The sequence below is a fragment of the Gouania willdenowi genome, chromosome 14 (genome assembly GCF_900634775.1).
Source record: "Gouania willdenowi chromosome 14, fGouWil2.1, whole genome shotgun sequence".
NCBI classification, from domain to species: domain Eukaryota; kingdom Metazoa; phylum Chordata; class Actinopteri; order Blenniiformes; family Gobiesocidae; genus Gouania; species Gouania willdenowi.
The window spans coordinates 34,255,658-34,277,454 of NC_041057.1; the positions used below are offsets into that span (position 1 = coordinate 34,255,658).

The 21,797-nt window shown below is 36.4% G+C and overlaps 1 protein-coding gene across 1 annotated transcript in view; it reads left to right on the forward strand.

The window, feature by feature from the left end:
- Positions 1-1,597: 1,597 nt before the first annotated feature.
- The window catches only part of ntm (neurotrimin), a 636,326-nt gene continuing 616,126 nt past the window's right edge, over positions 1,598-21,797 (forward strand). The window contains exon 1 of the mRNA XM_028467262.1: positions 1,598-1,785. Within this exon, the coding sequence (XP_028323063.1) occupies positions 1,713-1,785 (73 nt within the window). The 5' untranslated portion in view covers positions 1,598-1,712. The remainder of the gene's footprint in view (positions 1,786-21,797) is intronic.

Genomic DNA, 21,797 nt, shown 5'->3' on the forward strand with positions numbered 1-21,797 from the left:
AGACAGAAAAAGTAGTAAAAATGGGTCAAAATATCAATATTGGCTTAAAAGTGGCAGAAAAAACTAGTAACAATGAGTTTAAACTGGCAAATAATGGGCATGACAAATGGTGAAAAGAGATTACACGTGACAATAATGGATCAACAAATGTGACATTAGGTGGAAAAGTGGTGAAAAGGGTTTATAAGTGCTGAAAATGTCCTAAAAGTGGAAATAATGTGCAGAAAATGCATTGAAATTGAAAGTGCCAGAGATGGGAGTAATGTAGCAAAAATTGAGCAAGGCACTGAACCCCAACACTGCTCTGGTACGCTCCCTTCATACTAAGAGCAGCCCCACTCTGACTCCATTAATGCATGTTTGTGTATGTGTGTGAGAAGCATGTCCCTAAAATAATGTCATTTCCCTTCAGTATCCACCCCCCCCCCCCCCCCCCCCCCACAGTGTCTCGTGACCCCAAATGTTGACCTTTAGCTACAGGTCACAGCTCAGACATGGCTGTGATAAGACTCTTTACCTGTTGAACATTTAATAGATTATGATAAAAACACACACACATACACACACACACACACACACACACACACACACACACACACACACACACACACACACACACACACACACACACACACACACACACACACACAAATGCCAGGGTTGGGGTCAATTCCATTTTTCAGTTTCAATTGCATCTTCAGTTATCCATATTCAATTGTGATTACAGTAATCAGCACTTTTTTTCCCAATTACAATTAAATTACAATTGTTTTTATCCTCAGAGAGACAATTATGTTCTCAATTACTTAAGTTAAATTACAAATAATCACAATTACTGAGCCTGAAATAAATAACCAAATAAAAGTTCAACTTCCTCTTGTGTTAGCATTCTGTTAGCATCCCTAATGCTAATGGGTCCTCAATCAGCTGTAAACACACTATAAACAAATATCTATCATCTACTTTATTTCTTATCTATTGGTTTCCTTGTTAGGCTTCCTAATCAATAAAATTATAGATTTTATTATTTATGGTGTGTCACTATACTCTTAGATTTATATATTTTTAAACGGTAAAATGTGTGAAGTTTGATTAACTACATATATGTAGAACTGTACATCGAACTGTAACATGTTTTCTCAGTTTGACGTTAAATTATGTGACAATTTCTATAGAATTTTCATTGCAATTACAATTACAAAGTCAATTATCTAAACTCAATTTCAATTTAACTATGATTACAACGCATTAAAAAAATTACAACTGTACACACACACACACACACACACACACACACACACACACACACACACACACACACACACACACACACACACACACACAGCACAGCTTTGTGCTCGGGATAAAGATTCAGTGTGTGATTATCAGAGCCGCATCTACCTCTGCCTATCTCCTCTATTTACTACAAATACAACTTCCTGTGTTAACCAAAATAAAAGCCTAGGGCAGCATTTTATAGGAGCGTTTATTTAATTTTGGAAATCCGAACCGGAAAAGGTCTGTGTGCGTCGCGCGTGCTTCCCGCTGCTCGTGCACCAGCCTCCTCCACAGCTTGTTCAGATGACGGAGACACTTCTGCTGGATGAACGCAGACACGCCGCTGCTGTGGAACTTGAAGAAAACACTTTACAGGATTTCTAGACACTGTCAGTCCGTTTGTCTGTGACGTCACTCAGAAGAAGAAGAAGAAGATGATGAAGATGAAGAATAACCCTGTGTACTGGGCTGTACTGGTCGGGATGTGCGTCCTGCTGATGGAACAAGGTAAGAAACATGAGGTTCTGTGGTTGTGTCCCTCCGTGTAAACCTGATCCTGATCCTGATCCTGAATGAACGGATTAGTGCACTGGGCTGTTTGCTGCCCGGACTCTCTTTAATCTCACAGTGTCTCTGTGAGGAGCAGATTATTTATTATTAGATGATGTCTTTCTTTTTCTTACACGTCAAAGTTTAATCTGGTCACGGTCTCATCCTCGGCTGCGCTTTTACGCGTTTGGATCAGCGTGGATGTGCACGTGCGTCCTGTGCTGGGTGTCCAACGTTAAAACTCTGTCACTTTTTATTGTAAACATTTAGCGCACTTTCCTCACATTTTATTTTTATTTCTTTTGAGACAGGAATTCATGTAAAACAGCATGTTTCATATCATTGTTCAAAATGTGTACACGTGAAAAATAATTATACATGTCTAAATGTTAAATATAAACCTAAATGTTAAATCTAAATGTAAAAGATAATTCAAAATGTTAAATCTAAATGTAAAAGATAAAATGAAATGTTAAATTGGAATCTAAATGTTACATGTAAACCAAAATGTTGAATCAAAATGTAAATGTTAAATGTAAACCTAAATGATAAATCTAAATATACATTTCAAATGTAAACCAAAATGTTAAATCTAAATGTAAAAGATAAATCAAAATGTTAAATCTAAATTGAAATGTTACATGTAAATCTAGATTTTAAATGTAAATCTAAATGTTAAATCCCGATGTAAAAGTTAAATCTAAATGTTAAATGTAAACCAAAATGTTAAATCTAAAGTTAAATGTTAAATTAAAATCACATTATGTAAATCTAAATGTTTAAATGTAAAAGTTAAATCTAAATGTAAATGTTAAATATAAATCTAAATTTATATGTTAAATGTAAACCTAAATGTTAAATCGGTCACTAAGTGGAAAGCTAAATGTTTAGAAATTATGCAAAGTGAGCAAGTCAGTGCCTGTTAGTCACGAGGCCCCGCCCACATCACAGACTGCAGTTCAGTGAGTGAGAGGGGAAGAGCGAGAAATTGAGGGATTGCTTTGTGATCGACGGGTGCTGACCTGCTCTCTTCGTATAATTTTCATATTATACATTGTTACATGTAACATTTAGCTTTATGCTTGGCAACTGATTTAACATTTATATTTAACTTTTACATTTATAATTAACATTTATAATTAACATTTATATTTAACTTTTACATTTAAATGTAACATTTACATTGATATTTAACAAGTAGATTTAACATTTAAATGTAACATTTACATTGATATTTAACAAGTAGATTTAACATTTAAATGTAACATTTACATTGATATTTAACAAGTAGATTTAACATTTATTTTTAACATTTACATTTAGATTTCTTTTCCATGATTACACATTTTTCACAGTGATATAGAACATGCTGTTTTACACGTTGTTCTGTGAAACAGTGAGTTTTATATTTAACACCCTTCTCCTGCTGGGTGTCTCGTCTCTGTCCTGTTTGAGCACAAAGCTGCTAATGCTGCTCTTTGCTGCAAAGTTGATTAAGTATTAGTTGTTAATCCACGCTGACAGGGAGGTGAGGACCTTAAAGGGTGGACTCAGACTCCCTCACCTTGGTTGCACCTGACATCAAAGATTCAGGATGAAGAATGAGTGCCTTCACAATCAATACTCAAACCAATCATCTTCTCCTCCAGCCCCCCATGGATGTGATGTGGTGTGAGCTCTGTGTGTGTTTCATTTTCTTAATGATCAGCAGCTTCCATGGATCAGATTATCCTTGTAAATCCTGCTGGACTCAGAACAACGGAGGGAAGTTAAGGGTCATCTGTTACGTCATATATAGACAGGAAGAAGAAGACGAATAATGGAGTTGGTCAATCAATGAATGAACAAAGACACAACTTTTATTCAGCTCTAAGGAGTGTTATGTTGAAAACATCTTATTCACAATTATCACTATGATTAATTAGCCAACTGGCATTTTCAGTGATAAACAATTTTGGAAAGAGAAATGTACCAAACATTTGTTGATTGAACATATTGATCACCCTGAAACTGTGAAATACAACTCACTACAACTATAATGAGAAGGGTGAGGTGTAGAAGATTAGAGCTGCAACTAATGATTATTTTCATAATTGATGAATCGGTCAACAAATTAATCAATTCATAGAAGAATCTGATAAAAAACTACCACATTTTTACTTTCAGCCTCTTTATTCGTCCCATTATGAATGTAGCGGCACACCACCCTGAGGTAGACCTTATTGTCTACACGTGTCCATATATCAGCACTCAGTGTTCATTTTGAAAGTCTCTTTATATTTTCTCTCCATGAGATTTATGAAATATAAAATGTGTCATCTTCATCCATGGACACAGTAATGTCAGCAATAATCATGTAGAGGATGTTCTCAGTCACAGCTTCTCTCTGTGTTTACATTATGTGTTTATTATCATAAAATCTGCCATTGTTTGATGTTTTCTGATTAAATTAGAAATATAGAATAACATTAGTCTGGATTAACTTGTTTTGTTTCCAGTATTAGGTTAAGGCCAGTTAGTAGCACAAAGAGCAAAACACACACACACACTGACACATTATATATAAAGTACCTTAAAAAATACTGCATAAAACAATTTTGAGTAGATGTGATGAATTACTTTAACTTCAGTCTAAATGTAATTAATCCAGCCTCACTGCACTGTACACGCAAGTCATACAAACACTAGCGCGCATATACACAAACACAGGCACATGCAAACACTTATGCGCACGCACACAAACACTCATGCACGCACACACACACGAACATTCAAACATATGCACGCACACAAACATACGTACGCACATGCAAACACTCATGTACACACAAACATACGCAAACATGTGTGCGCGCACACACAAGCACTCATGCACGCACACAAATGCATGCACATTCAAACATATGCACGCACATGCAAACGGTTATGCACACACACACACACACAAACATACGCATGCATATGCTTGTGCGCAAACACTTGTGCGCGCACACACAAGCATACGCACGCACATGCAAACACTCATGCACACACAAACATACGCAAACACCTATGCGCACACACACAAGCACTCATGCACGCACAGAAACGCACGCACATTCAAACATATGCACACACATGCAAACACTTATGCACACACACAAACATATGCACGCACATGCAAACGGTTATGCACGCACACACAAGCATATGCACGCACATGCAAACACTCATGCACACACAAACATACACACGCACATGCAAACTTTTGTGTGCGCACACACAAGCACTCATGCACGCACACAAATGCACGCACACAAACGCACGCACACAAACATACGCACCTGCAAACATGCACGCACATGCAAACGCTTATGCAGGCACGCACATGCAAACACTCATGCACGCACACAAACTCACACACACACAAACATACGCACGCACATGCAAACACTTGTGTGCGCACACACACACTAGCATCAGGCTAGCTAGCAGAGAGGCTAACGATACGTTTCGTTTCTTCCAAACAGAACAAATGTGGATGTTGTAGTGATTTACCTGCTGTTGAGCTCCTTTTTTGTTCGTGTGTTAACATGTTTGAGAACTTCGGCCAAACTTTGTTTTCTGCCTCCGCTCTGCGTTCAACTCGCTCTGTTGACTCGCTCGCAGGGGGAGGGTTTTTATTAAAAAGAAAAACTTTATTGAGAAAGCTCTGCAGGTGGAGCAAACGGTTCCGCGTCACGGTCAGTTACACACAAATCGCACGACGCAACAAATCAATGATGAAATCCGTTGTCCACGCTTTTAATAATCGATTTTTATTGATTTTATCGATTGGTTGTTGCAGCCTTAGCCATAATGAGTGTTAATGAAAACATCTCAGTACAATTGTACCTGTAATGTTGAAAACTTCATTTAATTAATTAGCCAACTGGCATTTTCAATGATTAACAATTTTGGAAAAATAAATGTACCAAGCATTTGTTGATTGAATATATTAATCACCCTGAAACTGTGAAATACAACTCAGTACAACCATAATGAGAAGCGTGAGGTTGAGAGGATGGAGATAACTCACTGTTTGTCACCACTAGAGGGCAGCCTATCAGAGGTCAATGTGTAATTTGTGGCAATGCATGGAGGCTCCTTACTGCTGGACTTTTTACATGTCACGCTGTTTTTCATTTCTATTCACCGTTTATTTTAGAGTTATTATTATTATTATTATTGGTTAATAGCAGAGGCAGACACCCTAAAAATAATCTGTAAACAGAAAAGATCTGGTTATTAGAATAAAAGACAAAAGAAATGTTTGAGTGGAGTAATGTCAGTAAATCACAAAACATATTTATTTAGTATTAATGAATATTTGTTTCTTCAATCCAACTCCAGGACATTTTTGAACCAAACGTGTTGCAAAACGTTGATCTTCTGTCATGTTTTTATATCTTAAGGTACATGTTTGTCTTTTCTTATTTTGGTAAAAACTGTGTGAAAGACCAAAGTAATGTCACTGAAAGCTGAAGATGTGCTGTTTCTACCTGTGATCAGTGTGTTTGAACGTTCGTTCTGTTTATCACGTTGTCCTTTCATCTCCAGCTGCATTTATTCTTACCTGCAGTCCTCACTTAAAAAAACATATTCTACTTGATGTCTTCGAAGATTAAATATTAACAAAACAACATCAAGATTTCTGCATTAATAATAAATCCAGCCACAGAATAAAAGTTTTTCCCACACACGATAGTGGATGGAAAATTGCTGCTTATCAAAATATGTTTATAAAATGAATATATCATGAACTGGATGATCAAATACATGGTTTTAAATATGAATTATGGGAGATAGATATTTATGTTGTACAAAAGATTTTTTATTTGAAAGTTGATGCTATAATAGCTTTAGCTCATAACTTTCATGCCCTCCCCCAAGTAAATGTACAAAATTACAGAAAATACACAAGATAAAAGCAAAAATACATTAAAAAATACAAAGAATTACAGGAAAATACAGTGAAAGACTAGAAAAACCCAGAAAATTCTCCAAAAACCCTCAGAACTACTACAAAAATTAACAAAATGACAACAGTAATACACAATATTACAGAAAATGACCACAAAAGTACACAAAAAGACAATAAAAACACAAAGAATGACTCAGCAAACCCACAGTAATAACAAACAAGCAAAACAACAATAGAAATACATAAAAATATAACAAAAAACGCAAATGACAACATGAATACCTGATATGACTCCAAAAATGTTTTTGTTTTAAAATAATGAAACTATAATAACTGAAATGATCAGACAACAATCAAATGCATCACATCATACTCAACCAATCAGATTAAACGTAATGCATCACATCATACTCAACCAATCAGATTAAACGTAATGAATCACATCATACTCAACCAATCAGATTAAACGTAATGCATCACATCATACTCAACCAATCAGATTAAACGTAATGCATCACATCATACTCAACCAATCAGATTAAACATAATGCATCACATCATACTCAACCAATCAGATTAAACGTAATGCATCACATCATACTCAACCAATCAGATTAAACGTAATGCATCACATCATACTCAACCAATCAGATTAAACATAATGCATCACATCATACTCAACCAATCAGATTAAACGTAATGCATCACAACATACTCAACCAATCAGATTAAACGTAATGCATCACATCATACTCAACCAATCAGATTAAACGTAATGCATCACATCATACTCAACCAATCAGATTAAACGTAATGCATCACATCATACTCAACAATCAGATTTAACGTAATGCATCACATCATACTCAACCAATCAGATTTAACGTAATGCATCACATCATACTCAGCCAATCAGATTAAACATAATGCATCACATCATACTCAACCAATCAGATTAAACGTAATGCATCACATCATACTCAACCAATCAGATTAAACGTAATGCATCACATCATACTCAACCAATCAGATTAAACATAATGCATCACATCATACTCAACAATCAGATTTAACGTAATGCATCACATCATACTCAACCAATCAGATTAAACGTAATGCATCACATCATACTCAACCAATCAGATTAAACGTAATGCATCACATCATACTCAACAATCAGATTTAACGTAATGCATCACATCATACTCAACCAATCAGATTTAACGTAATGCATCACATCATACTCAGCCAATCAGATTAAACATAATGCATCACATCATACTCAACCAATCAGATTAAACGTAATGCATCACATCATACTCAACAATCAGATTTAACGTAATGCATCACATCATACTCAACCAATCAGATTAAAGGTAATGTACGGTGCCAAAGCAGCGTTAAATGGAGGTTTTAGAGTTCATAAATGTATCTATACTTAGAGCCTTAGAATTATTTTTACTTTGAATTGAATTCATTGGTGTTATTTAAAAAATAAAAGAAAAAAATATTGTATATTTTGACCTTATATTTTATACAGATTCTTTTGTGGAAAATAAATTAAGTTCTAATTGTGGTAGATTTGGTCTCTTTGTTTTTAAGTTTCTACATGAGATGTTTACTGTATGTAAGGAAACCGTACCAAGATTTATTACCAACAATAACCGTGGGGGTGAAAGTAACTCGTAACTTTTACTTTGAGTACTATTTAATTAAGCTACTTTTTACTTGTACTTGTGTATTTTATGTATGACTTACTTGTACTTGTACTTGAGTACAATTTCAATCAAGTAGCAGTACTTCTACTTGAATAGAGGACTGCTCAATTAATTTAAATTTGATTACGATTTTGATTATTACACCCAACGATTACAAAAATAACATAATCAAGAAAAAACGATTACTAAAAAAAAAAAAAAAAATTCTTTTTTTAACGTTTTATTCGTTAAATAAAACAAACCCACTATATCGAACATCTACAGATAATAAAGCTTGGCACACACACGTCATAATCCACACACATGAAAGCTCCTCCCCTCCGCCCCGCCCCTCTCAAAGCTAAAGCTAGCCTGCAGGCTAACACGAGGAAAGATGTTGCTAGTGGTCTGAAACATGGCAGAAACGCAGCAAAAACAAACAAGTCAAGTCAAATTGACCTACTGTACATTAAAGACGCATCACGTGCAACAAGTGTTTTGTTTTGTGCAAAAGGGAACATACTTGATTTTAGTGTTTGAAGGATTTTATTTATCTTTGAAGAATACATTTTATAGTTTTTTTTTGTACAAAAAATAAAAAAAAAACTTTTTGGTTGACAAATAGTCATTTGAATAATTGTGATTCAATTCTGACTAAAATCGTGATTATAATTTTTTCAATAATTGAGCAGCGCTACATATCAGTACTCTTCACACCTCTGGTCAGGACCAGGTGAGTAGGTGCAGATGTGTAGATCAGCAGTTGATCAGAGCATAGAGAAGCAATTTGATGTAGACGTAAAGTGGTGAGTGAAGTGCTTTGCTGGCTGAATAAAGCTGCGGTAGGAGCTACTACTCTACTACTGTACGTATACATGTGGATGAAGTCGACACAATAAGAGCTTGAAGAGCTCCTCAGCGTTCCTCTGGGGAAGCTGGAGGCTAATATCACATCATTTCACTCCTGCTTTACTTTCTATAGCTGAGCTTTTCTATTACTACCTCTAAATCTGTCAGGCAGTGAGAGCCAGAAAGATTTCATATCTTCATCATCGGCATCATCACTTTCCTTTTCTTGTGTGGATTGGGAATATGTGTCAAAGTGAATATTATCTCACCCTCTGCTTAAAGCAAACCCGTATGGTAAGTGTCCTGTGGCAGAGTGAGTGACATCATCTCTCACACTATGGAAATCATTGCTTAAAGCCGTGTTTTATGTTGGCCGTAAAAGCTCACAATACAACACAGAATGACGAACGCCACAACGACCGTGGCTTATAGGGCGACCGTGGCTCAGGTGGTAGTGGGTCGCCTTCTGATCGAGAGGTTGGGGGTTCGATCCCAGTTCCTGACTATGTGTTGAAGTGTCCTTGGGCAAGACACTGAACCCTAAGTTGCTCCCAGTGGTCGACTAGCGCCTTGCATGTCAGTCCTGTCCCACTGGTGTGTGAATGTGAGAGTGATTGGGTGAATGAGCTGATATGTAAAAGCTCTTTGAGACTGTTTCAGTGGTGATAAAGCGCTATATAAATCAAGTCCATTTACCATTTACCAACGCATCACAAAACAAAAGCGTACACAAATACAAACCCCTCCCACAACACAACACGAAAGCAGTCTGGTAAAAATCCACGAAGAAGAAGAGTGTTGGAAAGGATCAGGCCCGTGAAAGTATTGGGCACTGACACCAACGTTAACGTCACTCTCCTTCTTCGTGTAGTGTTTGACGTACGTACGAGCTACGCTAACTCTAGCTGCGTTTTCATTACGGTCATTCCATATCATTTCAACAAATGGCCCACGCACTTCAATCTCAAGAAATTTTCTCTCATCTTTATTCTTTTTCATTCTCAGTGAACAGAACTGTGTGATCTGTATTAATTTATAGTATAAATATTACTCTTTCTTGGGATATAAAATTATTTTTCTTTATGCAACTTTTTTATTTTGGACACCAACTTTGGGTTATTTCACCTGTGTCTCATATTCATGTATTGTTTATTATTTTTTTTTTTATTAATAACATAAAAAATATAAAAACCACTGCGTCAGAAAAACAGTTATTTTTAAAAACACAATGTTATTAAATTAATTCCTCATGTTATACATTTTCTCCTTTTTTTTTTTTTGACCGAAGTGCGTGGGATGTCATTACTCTTGTAAATACGCAAAATATAAATAGTTAAATACAAACTGGAGGTTTTTCAGACGTTTCCATATTGAAATGTATGGTTAAAGCTAAACTCCACCTGGTCACATGACCACTTCTCTCTGAGAAGACATGACGCGGTACGTGTGGACAGAAGAGGAGACGCAGACATTTCTTATTATTAGACTTAATAATTATTAGTGCCACATTAGACGTGAAACAACCTTTGAATGCAGAATGTTCTAAGGAGGTTTGGAGCGTCCATCTTCCTGCAGAGAAGTCTCACGGGATGAGATTTCACCAGAGTTACCAGGCTCCTCCCCCAAAACAACCTTCAATGAAAACACCTTCAAACACACATTAGACTTTGTGGAAAGTTTTGAAATGTCGCTTTTATTTTGCAAAGACCTGCAAAGGAAACGCCATTTCTGACTATTTCACAAATGAACAGTAAAATCTAAATCAGATTTACAGTAAACTGTGAATACTCTTCCTCTGTGTCGGAGGAATTCTTATTACTGTAACAACATAGTTGAGGAAGCGACTTGTTGCATCGTACAGAGTTTTCTGAGCTTCCTTTGTAGAGCGAGGCATTCATATCAAGGATCCTTGGCAACTGTAACAAACTCCTCTTTTAGGGAAAAGCTTTCCAGACGAAGTCAAAGAAACTCTCTGGGAATTTCTGGCTTTTCACTCAGAAGATCATTGTTGAGATGAATGAAAGGTTTTGATGTCCAGTCTTCTCTTGGCTACATCCCATTGTACCTCCTCTAGGCTCCATGCTGCTCACTCATGGTAAGACCCACGACTTTTCCCTCAGCTTCCAATGAGATGGAAGCAATGAAATGTAGATTATTGCTATACTGTATATATCAGTCCCTCTAGGATTTCAGGGCCAAGTTGCAAAAGTTGCATCATTTTGATGCTTTATTATTTTCCATAACTTTGCCTAAACTGGTCAATTTACTAAAAAAAACCTCAGATTCACAATAATAATTTATTTTCGTCACATTTTAAAGGTTTCCAGTGCAGAGAATCAGTTAAAATAATCTTAAAATAAATAAATTGTTCTAATCAATGCACTCAAGACTTTTGCTACAAACACTTTTGCTGCAGAAAAGTCTGATGTGTTCAGCAATTTGTAAATTTGTGTGTGGAGATAATACCAGGGGGCGCAAGCACTGTTTTAGACGGTTCCTGCAATGAAGCTCTATTATAGATCATATATAATAGTAAAGGTTTAATCAGATTATTTGCTTTAAAAGTCCTTCTAGAGCAGCAGAAGATCATTAAAAAGTTGAGTTTGTGAGACACGTTTGACGCTATTTTGTTTGAAAAAGTCAGTTTGGCTGTTGTGACACAGTCTGTAACCAGACTAAATGGTGATTCCGCTCACACCGGGGGATTCCTGGCGGCTGATGGCGGCTGCCGGCTTCAGAAGTTGATGTGGCGTACACAAGGTGGATGGACTTCAGTCACATTGTGCCGTTGAATTGACCAGAATCTTTAATCAGATTGGTTAAAATTTCAGAAATTTGCGGTGATTGGACAGAATATGTATATATATATATATATATATATATATATATTTTTTTTTTTTTTCTTTTTTTCCCAATATATGTCTCATTGTAAAAACTGGGACCTCCAAACTTTCCTGTGTGAATCAGGTTTAGAAACTGAAAGAATGGATGTCTGTAAATTATCAAATATAAAGTTTAGTCATATTTGAATCACATCTGTTTGTTACTTGATGGAGTTGAGATGAAAATCCATCTGCTGAAAGGCTTTATGGTTGTTTGATGTCCTGAAGTGCTACGTGACATGCAGAGAAGCAGCAACAGGAGAACAGGAAGGTATCGTAGAGTGGAGGTTGTCTTTTGCTTTTATGGGGCTGAGAGTCGGATAGAACGATGCATAGCAAGGACAGCAGGCTTGTAATTGGAGGGTCACCGGTTCGAATCTCACCCGGGTCATCACTGTTGGATGTTGAGCAAGTCTCTTAACCCCAATCCAACTGTACATCAAAAAGTTGTCCTTGGGTTTCCATGGATACGGTTGATGGTAATTGAGTGGAAAGAAAAAGGAAAAAACTAATGGAACGAGAAAGCTAGGATTTTTCTGTTTTGTTAAGGAACACACACTCGATATTTCAGTGGGAAAACTTTTTCATGAAAACAAAATGTTAAAAAGTATCGGGACCGAACATGTTTTTTCTGCATTTTTGCCCCTGATGAAACTGTCACACAGACTTTTCTTCGACCTTGCTCCTCCTTGTTGCTGAACCACGTTTATCAGAGTTTACAGATTTCCCAGAGGAACGCATGCATGGTTATTTTTCTGTGTGTTGTCCTGGACAGACTGGTGTTCTTTACTGGGAAATCACTGCCTTACGTTCAACGTGAGCTAGAGAGGCACCAGTATATGGTCATTGTTAGCCTGAGTGCAGGAAGTAGACGGTAGAGGAAATAGATGGATTCATATTTCAAGTTTGCTTCACAGATGCGTTATCCAATTGCATTTTCCCTTATTGTGCAGGTTCATTACCACCTGAGCTCAATGTCCAAGAAAAACTTCACACTTTGTCCTCGTTGACTTCATATAAATATCCAACTATCTGTACCGTTTTCAACAAGCCAAAACCAATCTAAGTAGAAATTGTTTGGGCTTTTAATCGAGAGCGTACCATAAACTGACCACAATATATAGTTTAGGCACAAGTAAGTACCCTTTCTCTTATTTCTGAATCCAAGTACCCTTTTGTCCGACTACAACATTGTGCTGAGAAAACTATTTAAAAACAAGAATCTCATGTTGTAAATAAATGGAAATAAACAGTATTTACTGCAGTGGTTCACAAGCTTCCTTAGATCGTGACCTCATTTCTGGAGACCGAGCCAGTAAAATGTTCCTGTTTTTTTTATCATGATTTATTTTGTTTTATTTTTTGTCTTAACTTTGTAAAAAGGAGATTGTAATAATAAATTATTAGAAAATTTAAAAAATCTATTTAAATTTTTCCATATTTTCAGGAGACCCTATTTAAACTCCCGACCCCAAGGTTGAAAAACACTGATTTTTGTGGCACCTGAACTCTCTCTCTCTCTCTCTCTCTCTCTCTCTCTCTTTCTAAGTACCCCCTGTAGTGCCATCGCGTACCACTATTTAAGAAACACTGGTTTAGAGAATAAGCCAGTGCTGGGACTTTATTGCGTGAATTGCGATTGATTAATTGTGGAAAAATAACGCACTAAAATAAAATAAAGCAATTAATCACTTTTTTTTTCACTCCTAACAACGTGGAACCTTTCTCATTTCATGAGTTCCTGTTATACCCATAATACTGATGCACAGACCACAACACAAGAAACAGGAGAACCAGAGAAGAAGCCGTTAATTTGAATTTAAATAAAAACACTGGATGAAAACTAAAGCCTAGTTGTGTGCAAACATTTTAAATGATGTATTTTTTTTAATCAACTGTCTCTGGTGACTGTGTATTAACTATTAAGACATGGAAAAAAAACACTAAAGCTGTGTAATTATTTTGTGAAAGATTTTAATCATAAATAAACATCTAGTGTTTGCCTCACACCTGCAACACAGTCGATAGTCAGTCACCAGTTGATTTGGATACTACTTGGACCGTAACATCGTAAAATGAAAGTGAAGTGAGCAGGAGTTTTACGAGCTGAAACAAGCACAGACTGCATGAGAAACAGAAGCAATACCAGAAAACTGCAGGTAGAAATCACACGGGAAGCAGCTGAAATAAACACTAAACAGTGTGTTTGGAAAACTGGTCCAGGACCTGAGCAGGAAAAAGAATCCAGCCTTAAACAGATAACATCTTTAAAGTTTCTACATTTTGATCAAGAGAAAAGAGAAGATTTAGCTTTTAGCTGAGTCATTTCATGTCAATTTTACACATTTTCAGGACATCAGACGCGCTTTGGTCTCCAACAATTCTGCTTATGGATTTATATTAATGTATTTTAAAGGAAAAACGTCTTAAAAAACAGTAGGCAAGCTACAATGACCTCATGTAAATATTCAAGAGTGGTGAATAAACCCAAAGTTGGGGTCCAAAATAAAAATGAAAAAGTCGTATAAAATGTTTTATATCCCAAGAAAGAATAACCTTTATACTATCTTACGTTCCCACATGCAGCTATGGGCCAGTAAAAATAGGAAAATAAAAGTATTTTTTGGGATTTCCAGCACGTGTCGCACAAGAATTAATGCACATCTGTGACTAATCATTAGTGATGTGAACAGTCTATGTTCATAGCTCTAAACTGATCACATTACAGGGAGCTGAGACATATGCTAAGTAGTTTACTGAAGGACCAAACATGTTCCAGACCCAAACACACTTTGTGACTATTTAGAGGAGATGATATGATGTATAGCAGATCTTTTTCTATGTTCTGAGAGAGTAGGTGGAGCTGTATTAATATACCATATTTACCTTTCTATGTGATGGAGTTCCTGAGATATTGGAAACTGAAAATGGAAGAAATATAAGGACGCTTGAAAATCGACACATACTCCCCCTCACTAAATTGTTCATATCTCAATAAAAGTATTTATCCGATCAAACTAAAAATGTGCAGTGTGTCTATAAAATAATTAGGGAACAATTTTTAGAGACCAAAGTGCGTGGGCCATTTGTTGAAATTACATGGAATGACTCTGTTTTCTCTGACCTTTGACCTGAGAAAAAATACAATCAATAAGGTCAAACATCAGAACAAACCAGCAAAATCACAAAAAGCTTGAACAGCTTCAACCACTGAGGGAGGAGTCAACTACAATGTTAGAGTTTATTACAGTGAACCCAAAAACAATAGAGGAGACTGTTCAGCAGCTGAATCCATCAATGTGTTGCCTTGACACAATACCCTCAAACTTCTTTAAAACTGTTGTAAAGTCAAATGTCACTGATTAGTGTCAGATAATTAACTGATCATTCCAATCAGGCACCGTACCAAAATCCCTGAAAGTAGCTGCTGTGAAACCGCTGTTAAAAAAGAGAACACTGGATGCCTCTATACTGGCTAACTATAGACCAATCAGAACCTTCCATTCATGGCCAAGATCATTGAGAAGGTGGTCTTCAACCAACTGAGTCAATTCTTAACATTCAACAAAATATTTGATAAATTTCAGTCAGGTTTTGGTTCTCATCACAGCACTGAAACTGCTCTTATCAAAGTGATCAATGACATAAGGTTGAACACTGATTCAGGAAAAGTATCTGTTCTCATTTTATTAGATCTAAGTGCTGCATTTGACACTGTAGATCATACAATTTTGTTACACAGATTGTAAACATGGGTTGGACTAAATGTTAAAGTAATGGTTTAAGTTCTACTTGGAGGATCAAAGTTATTTTGTAAGCATTGGAAACTTTGAATCTGACAGATTACCAATGTCCTGTGGGGTTCCTCAGGGATCTGTTCTTGGACCTCTTCTGTTTAGTCTTTATATGCTTCCTTTAGGACACATTTTACACAACTGTAAGGTTGATTATCAGAGCTACGCAGATGACACACAACTATATCTATCACTAAACCCAGATGACTATGGTCCCATTGAGGTGTTGTGTGACTGTTTAGAAAAAGTAAACTGCTGGATGAGTGAAAACTTCCTTCAACTAAACCATGACAAGATGGAGGTGATTGTCTTTGGTAACAAGGAAAAGAGGACTGCTGTCAGCAAGTATCTGAGTCTGGATCTTTAAAAGATAAAGACCAAGTCAGCATCACATGTGAACATTTTTTTCTACTGCGTATGATTGAGATAGAGATTTATGGTCATGTTGTTGATGTAATGTTTGTTGATGATTTGAATTGATTTTATTGGTGATTTAAATGTTCTTATTGATTTTAAGCTGTTGATTGTTTTATCATGTAAAGCACATTGAGTTGCCTTGTGTATGAAATGCAATATACAAATAAATGTGCCTTGCCTTGAGTTCTTTTGAATAACAGGTGAAAACAAACGTTTCAGATGTTGGTGATAAACTAAATGACAAGTTCACTTTTGATCGACAAACTAAATAGGTTATTTTATTTCACTTACAGAGACTGACCAAAGTGAAAACTCTTCTCTTTGAAACAGTGATCTATGCTGTTATCACCTCATGGGTGGATTACTGTAACGCACTGCCTGTGGGGATTAGTGAGTCCTCCAAACGGTCCAGAACGCTGCTGCACTTCCTTTAACTGGGACAAGGAAACGTTAGCACACTTCTCTAGTCCTGAGCTTTCTGCACTAGCTGCAGATTCATTTTAAGCTACTTTTATTCCTTTGAAAATCTCACAGAGCTTCTTCATTCCTGTCCTCACCCCAAAGCTCAGATCTGCTTCTCCTGAGGGTCGAAGTTACAGGAAAACGCTCAGAGCGGACCAATTATAATTAAAATTACACTGGCCACGGTTACATGATGTTTTTAATTTAGAATAAATTATTCTGATTTAAATAATTAAGAATTAAAGTGTTGTGCTTCGTGTTTACATGGAAATAGTCCTTCTGAAACATGACGTATTCATGTCTACTGAAAAAAAATGCTTATACATCCGTCCATCCAATATTTTCATTATATCCATGTCTTCTAAGGCTCTTATTAAATAAATATTGCTTATATATATATTTATATATATATATATATATATATATATATATATATATATATATATATATATATATATATATATATATATTTCAGGCGGCCATCTTGGATTATGTCGTTATGGATGAACATGGTCAGAACGACAGTAATTCATTTAAAGCGAAATTAAACATTTTCAAGATTCAGGAATTATTCCATTTGGAATTAAAATCAGAATAAACCAGACACTAACTTCAGATTTAAGTTTAGTTTGAAATGGCCATTTTCATCCAGAATTAGGTATTTACTTTCCCTGAAAGTGGATTACAATTACATTCTCAATTACTAAAGTTCGATTACAATTCATCACAATTACTGAGCCTTTAATAAATAAGCCCATAAAACATAACCTTCTTCTTGCGTTAGCTTTCTGTTAGCATCTGTGATAAAACCGATAACGGGTCAGTTTGATCCATGTCTTAAATCAGCTGTAAAATATACTAAAAATATTATCCACCATCTAGTTTTTCATCTTTTGGTTACCTTGTTAGGCTTCCTTATCCATGAAAATATTGGTATTAATATTTTTGGTGTGGACATCTGAGCTTTTTCTCTGTCACGATACCCCTAGATTTATTTATTTATTTTAAAATGATCCTCGAGAGAAGTGACAGGTAAACTTAATATTAAACATATTTAATAATTGTTAAACACATATGTGTAAGCCATGGAACTGTAACATGGTTTCCCAGTTTTGACAGCCAATCACAATTACAACAGCAAGATATTTTTTACAATTTTACAATTACAATTATTATGTCATAACTGTAATTAAAAACCAATTATGCAGTTACAATGATAATTGACCCTAACACTGATGCATGCACATTCAGAATGAGGAAGAACGACTGTTATTATCAGACCTTGTTGTTCCTTAAACAAAAAAAGATTGTTTACGACTCCAATTCTGATGGTCATGAAAGTTTAAATGTTAAAATCCAGTCTGAAGTCAGTGAGAAGCTGCAACCCCCTCAGTGACCACTTTATTTAATCCACCGCAGTAAAAAAAGAAAAAGCCAACGCTGTGATTCTATAATCTAAAGCTCCAGAGGAAGAAGTTGATCTTTACTTTAGGGCGACTGCCTGAAATTAACCTGCACTGACGTAAACACTGTCATCATCATTTGCACTGCACTCAACCCAATGAGAAGTGCTATAAACACAAGGTTTGATGTGATTGTGTCTCAAAGATTAGAAATCAATGAATGTACTTTAAAGGATGCCAGGAAATGACCGTTATTGGCAGAGATTTAAAAGTAGCTTTTATGAAAACTGGGTTGGCTGGGGGGTGGCCTGTCGGGGGGCCTGGGGTGGTGGGGGTTGTGGGTCGTGGTCGGGGGGGTCCGGGGGGTTGCGCTTGGCTTTGGGTCGCACCTACGCTGGGGATGTCACTGGTGGTGGGCTCCAACCAGGTACTGCCACCCCACACCAATGCTGGCGGCATTGGTGTGGGGTGGCAGTACCTGGTTGGAGGTGCATGGGTTCGCCTGCTTCTCGGTCCGTGGCTGGCAATGTGGCTCTGCTTGGGCGGTTGATGGTGCCCTCTCTCGTCGGGGGGCGTGGGGCCACCTCCCTGTGGACGGTGTTGTGTTGTGGAACCATGCGGGCCTGTGCTGATCCTGGCGTGGGCGCGGGCTTCTCTGCTGCACGGATGCTCCCTGTTGCGGCGGGGGGGCAGGCCGCTCTGCACCGCTGTGGGGGAGTGGCTGGTGCCCTGCTATGCCTGGGGGGTGGGGATGCCGCCGTGCTCCGTAGGGCCGGCATGGTTTGGGGGGTGCCATGGGGCAGGATTCTAGCTGTGCTGCTCCCTGGGGCCCGCAGTGCCGCGTGCCCTTCTGTGCCATCTACCCTCTCCCGTGGCCTGCTGAATTGATGGGCCGGGCTCACACCAGACAGGCCTCCTACCTGGACACATTGAAAATGGGAGCAGAAAAGTTAACATCTTATCAATTTAAACTGAAGTGTTGATTGGACTTTATTCAAAAAAAATGTAAATACATTTGACATTAAATGTTATTTACTTAATTGTTTATGTCCATCATTAATTTATAGATGAATCTAGGAAATCTAGGAATCTAGTAAAGCTCACCTGTACTGTCCATTATCACTCACATTGTACACATTATTATTTTAAATAAAACGTTACTGAATTCATTTCAAATCAATGAATCTTTTTGGATTGAATCGTCCTAAATTAACTATGTTAATTAACCATAACCATATCATCCATTAATCGAATTGGCAACAATGAATCATGATTCAAATCGAATCTTTGTTAAAATGAATCGTTACACCACTGCTATCTTCTATATTAATTCTGTTGAAGAAAAAGTGTTAATTTGATTCTGCACAGATTAGACTGTGTTGATTCCGATCCGTATTTTACACTTTAACAGATAAGGAAACAGATGTTCAATCTGCAAATGTGAAAAGAAGACGCTATGTGTTGAATGAAAATGAGAAATATCAAATGAATGCCTCATTAAAATGCTGATGAACAAACTCATGAATGTCAACGCAGTGAAACAACTTCACCTGAAAACAAGAAGTGTAAATAATACTAATATATTCTACTCAAGTAAAAGTACTGTTAATTGATTGAAATTGTATTCAAATACTAGTAAGTCATACATAAAATACTCAAGTACAAGTAAAAAGTAGCTCAATTAAATAGTAGAAGTAAAAGTTACTAGTTACTTTCACCTCCCATGTTTATACAAATTTTTCACAATTGGAACTTAATTTATTTTTTTTACAAAGGCATCTGTATAAATTAAAAGGTTTGTCAAAATGTACAATTCTTTTTTTTTTTTTAGAATAATTTTTAAGAAAAATAATACAACAACACACACAAGACTTTATAAAAAACATACATTGCAATTTAAAAAACAGAACACAAAATGACTTAAAAAAATCCACAATGCTTTTCAAAAACGTCTCAAAAAACATACAAAATTTTGTCGTCTTTTTGAATAGTATGTTAAGTTGAGGTTTCATTTATTCAGAAAAGGTTTTTCAGGAAATGGTGTACTATTAAACAAAAGTAATCTTGCTGGAATTATTACAAGTCAATTGAAACTTCAAAGGAACCATCAAAGTCAATCAGCAGAACTCCTCTGAGGAAAACTGGCAGTTGACAGACAAAACATTTCAGGAGAAAAAAATTTCTTGAAAAACTTTGTCTGAATAAACGAAACCACAACCTAACAAAACTAAATATACTTTATGTCCATGTGCTTGACCGCTTTTACTATAACCTTGATCAAAAACACGAATATGCACAACGAATGTGATCTTTTGCAGCTGCGTGTGCATGAAGTTGCTTTTATACGGCCAACAAACAAACAGAGACAAATGTGCACTGTGACTTTCTGAAGGAGTCAGCATTCCCCACACACGGCGACCTCCTCAATGGACTCAGTGCTGAGTTGCACTCCCTGCTGCTTATTAAACAGCTCTCTCCTGGCACACTTTCTCCTCCTCCTCGCCACCACGGGGTCACGTGATCATCTGGCTCGGAGTGGGAACGATTCAGAGACGAGCAGACACAGAGTTGGCTTCGTGTGTTTTTTTGTGCGTGAAATTGCATCGCTGCTGCGTGACGGCGATCATTGTGTGATACGCACCACAAAGTGAAAAAGGGAACAATAGGCACAGTAAGAACTTCATTCAACACATTTACATGAATGACTGTGAAAACAGGCACATTGTTGATTTGCACTGAAAAAATCATTTCCACACTGAGAGAAAAACATTTATCCGTCTCTCTCTGTCTGTCAGAGTGTTGTGGTTTTACCCAAAAGCTTTTTGTCAACGTATATTAGAGATAGAAAATGTAGAATTGGCAGTAATATTCTAATTATATTCAATAAATGGGGTTTCTCTTGAGCCAGTTAGTAAAGTTTCAGTGCATACAATTTAATGTTCAGCCTAGATAATTAAAAGAGACACTTTGACTTTGTTTAAACATTAACTTTTTTCAAAATAACTCCTTTTCTCCAGCATAATAATATGTAATTACTCAGACACGAGGGTCATTGACTCATCTTGAGCTGCTGCGTTGTCTGAGATAAGCTGAAGGCGTAACAGAAAAACATTAACTTAGAAAAAGAATATAATATATGTACATCTGGTAAAAATAAGAAAAGTCTGAAATAGTGATGTGCGATATGGAGAAAATTTTATACCATGATATCTGTTAGTATATAGCCAAATATAGTATTTCTTCCTTAAAATTACATGAAATGAATGGAAAATTGCTATTCAATATATATGTTATTATATATAAAAACATTTTTCTTTAAATAAATTGGTAACATGACCTTTTTCTATGATTTTACAGCAGCTTTATCCAAATATTGTTGCAAATGTTGTGATTAAGGCTGCTTATTTTCTATAACTTGGCATAGACTAGTCAATTTCTAAAGAAAAAAAACAAAACAAAAAATGATTGTTTTTCAATTATTTCATATCAATAAAGAAAAAATCAGATTCACAAGAATTTACCAA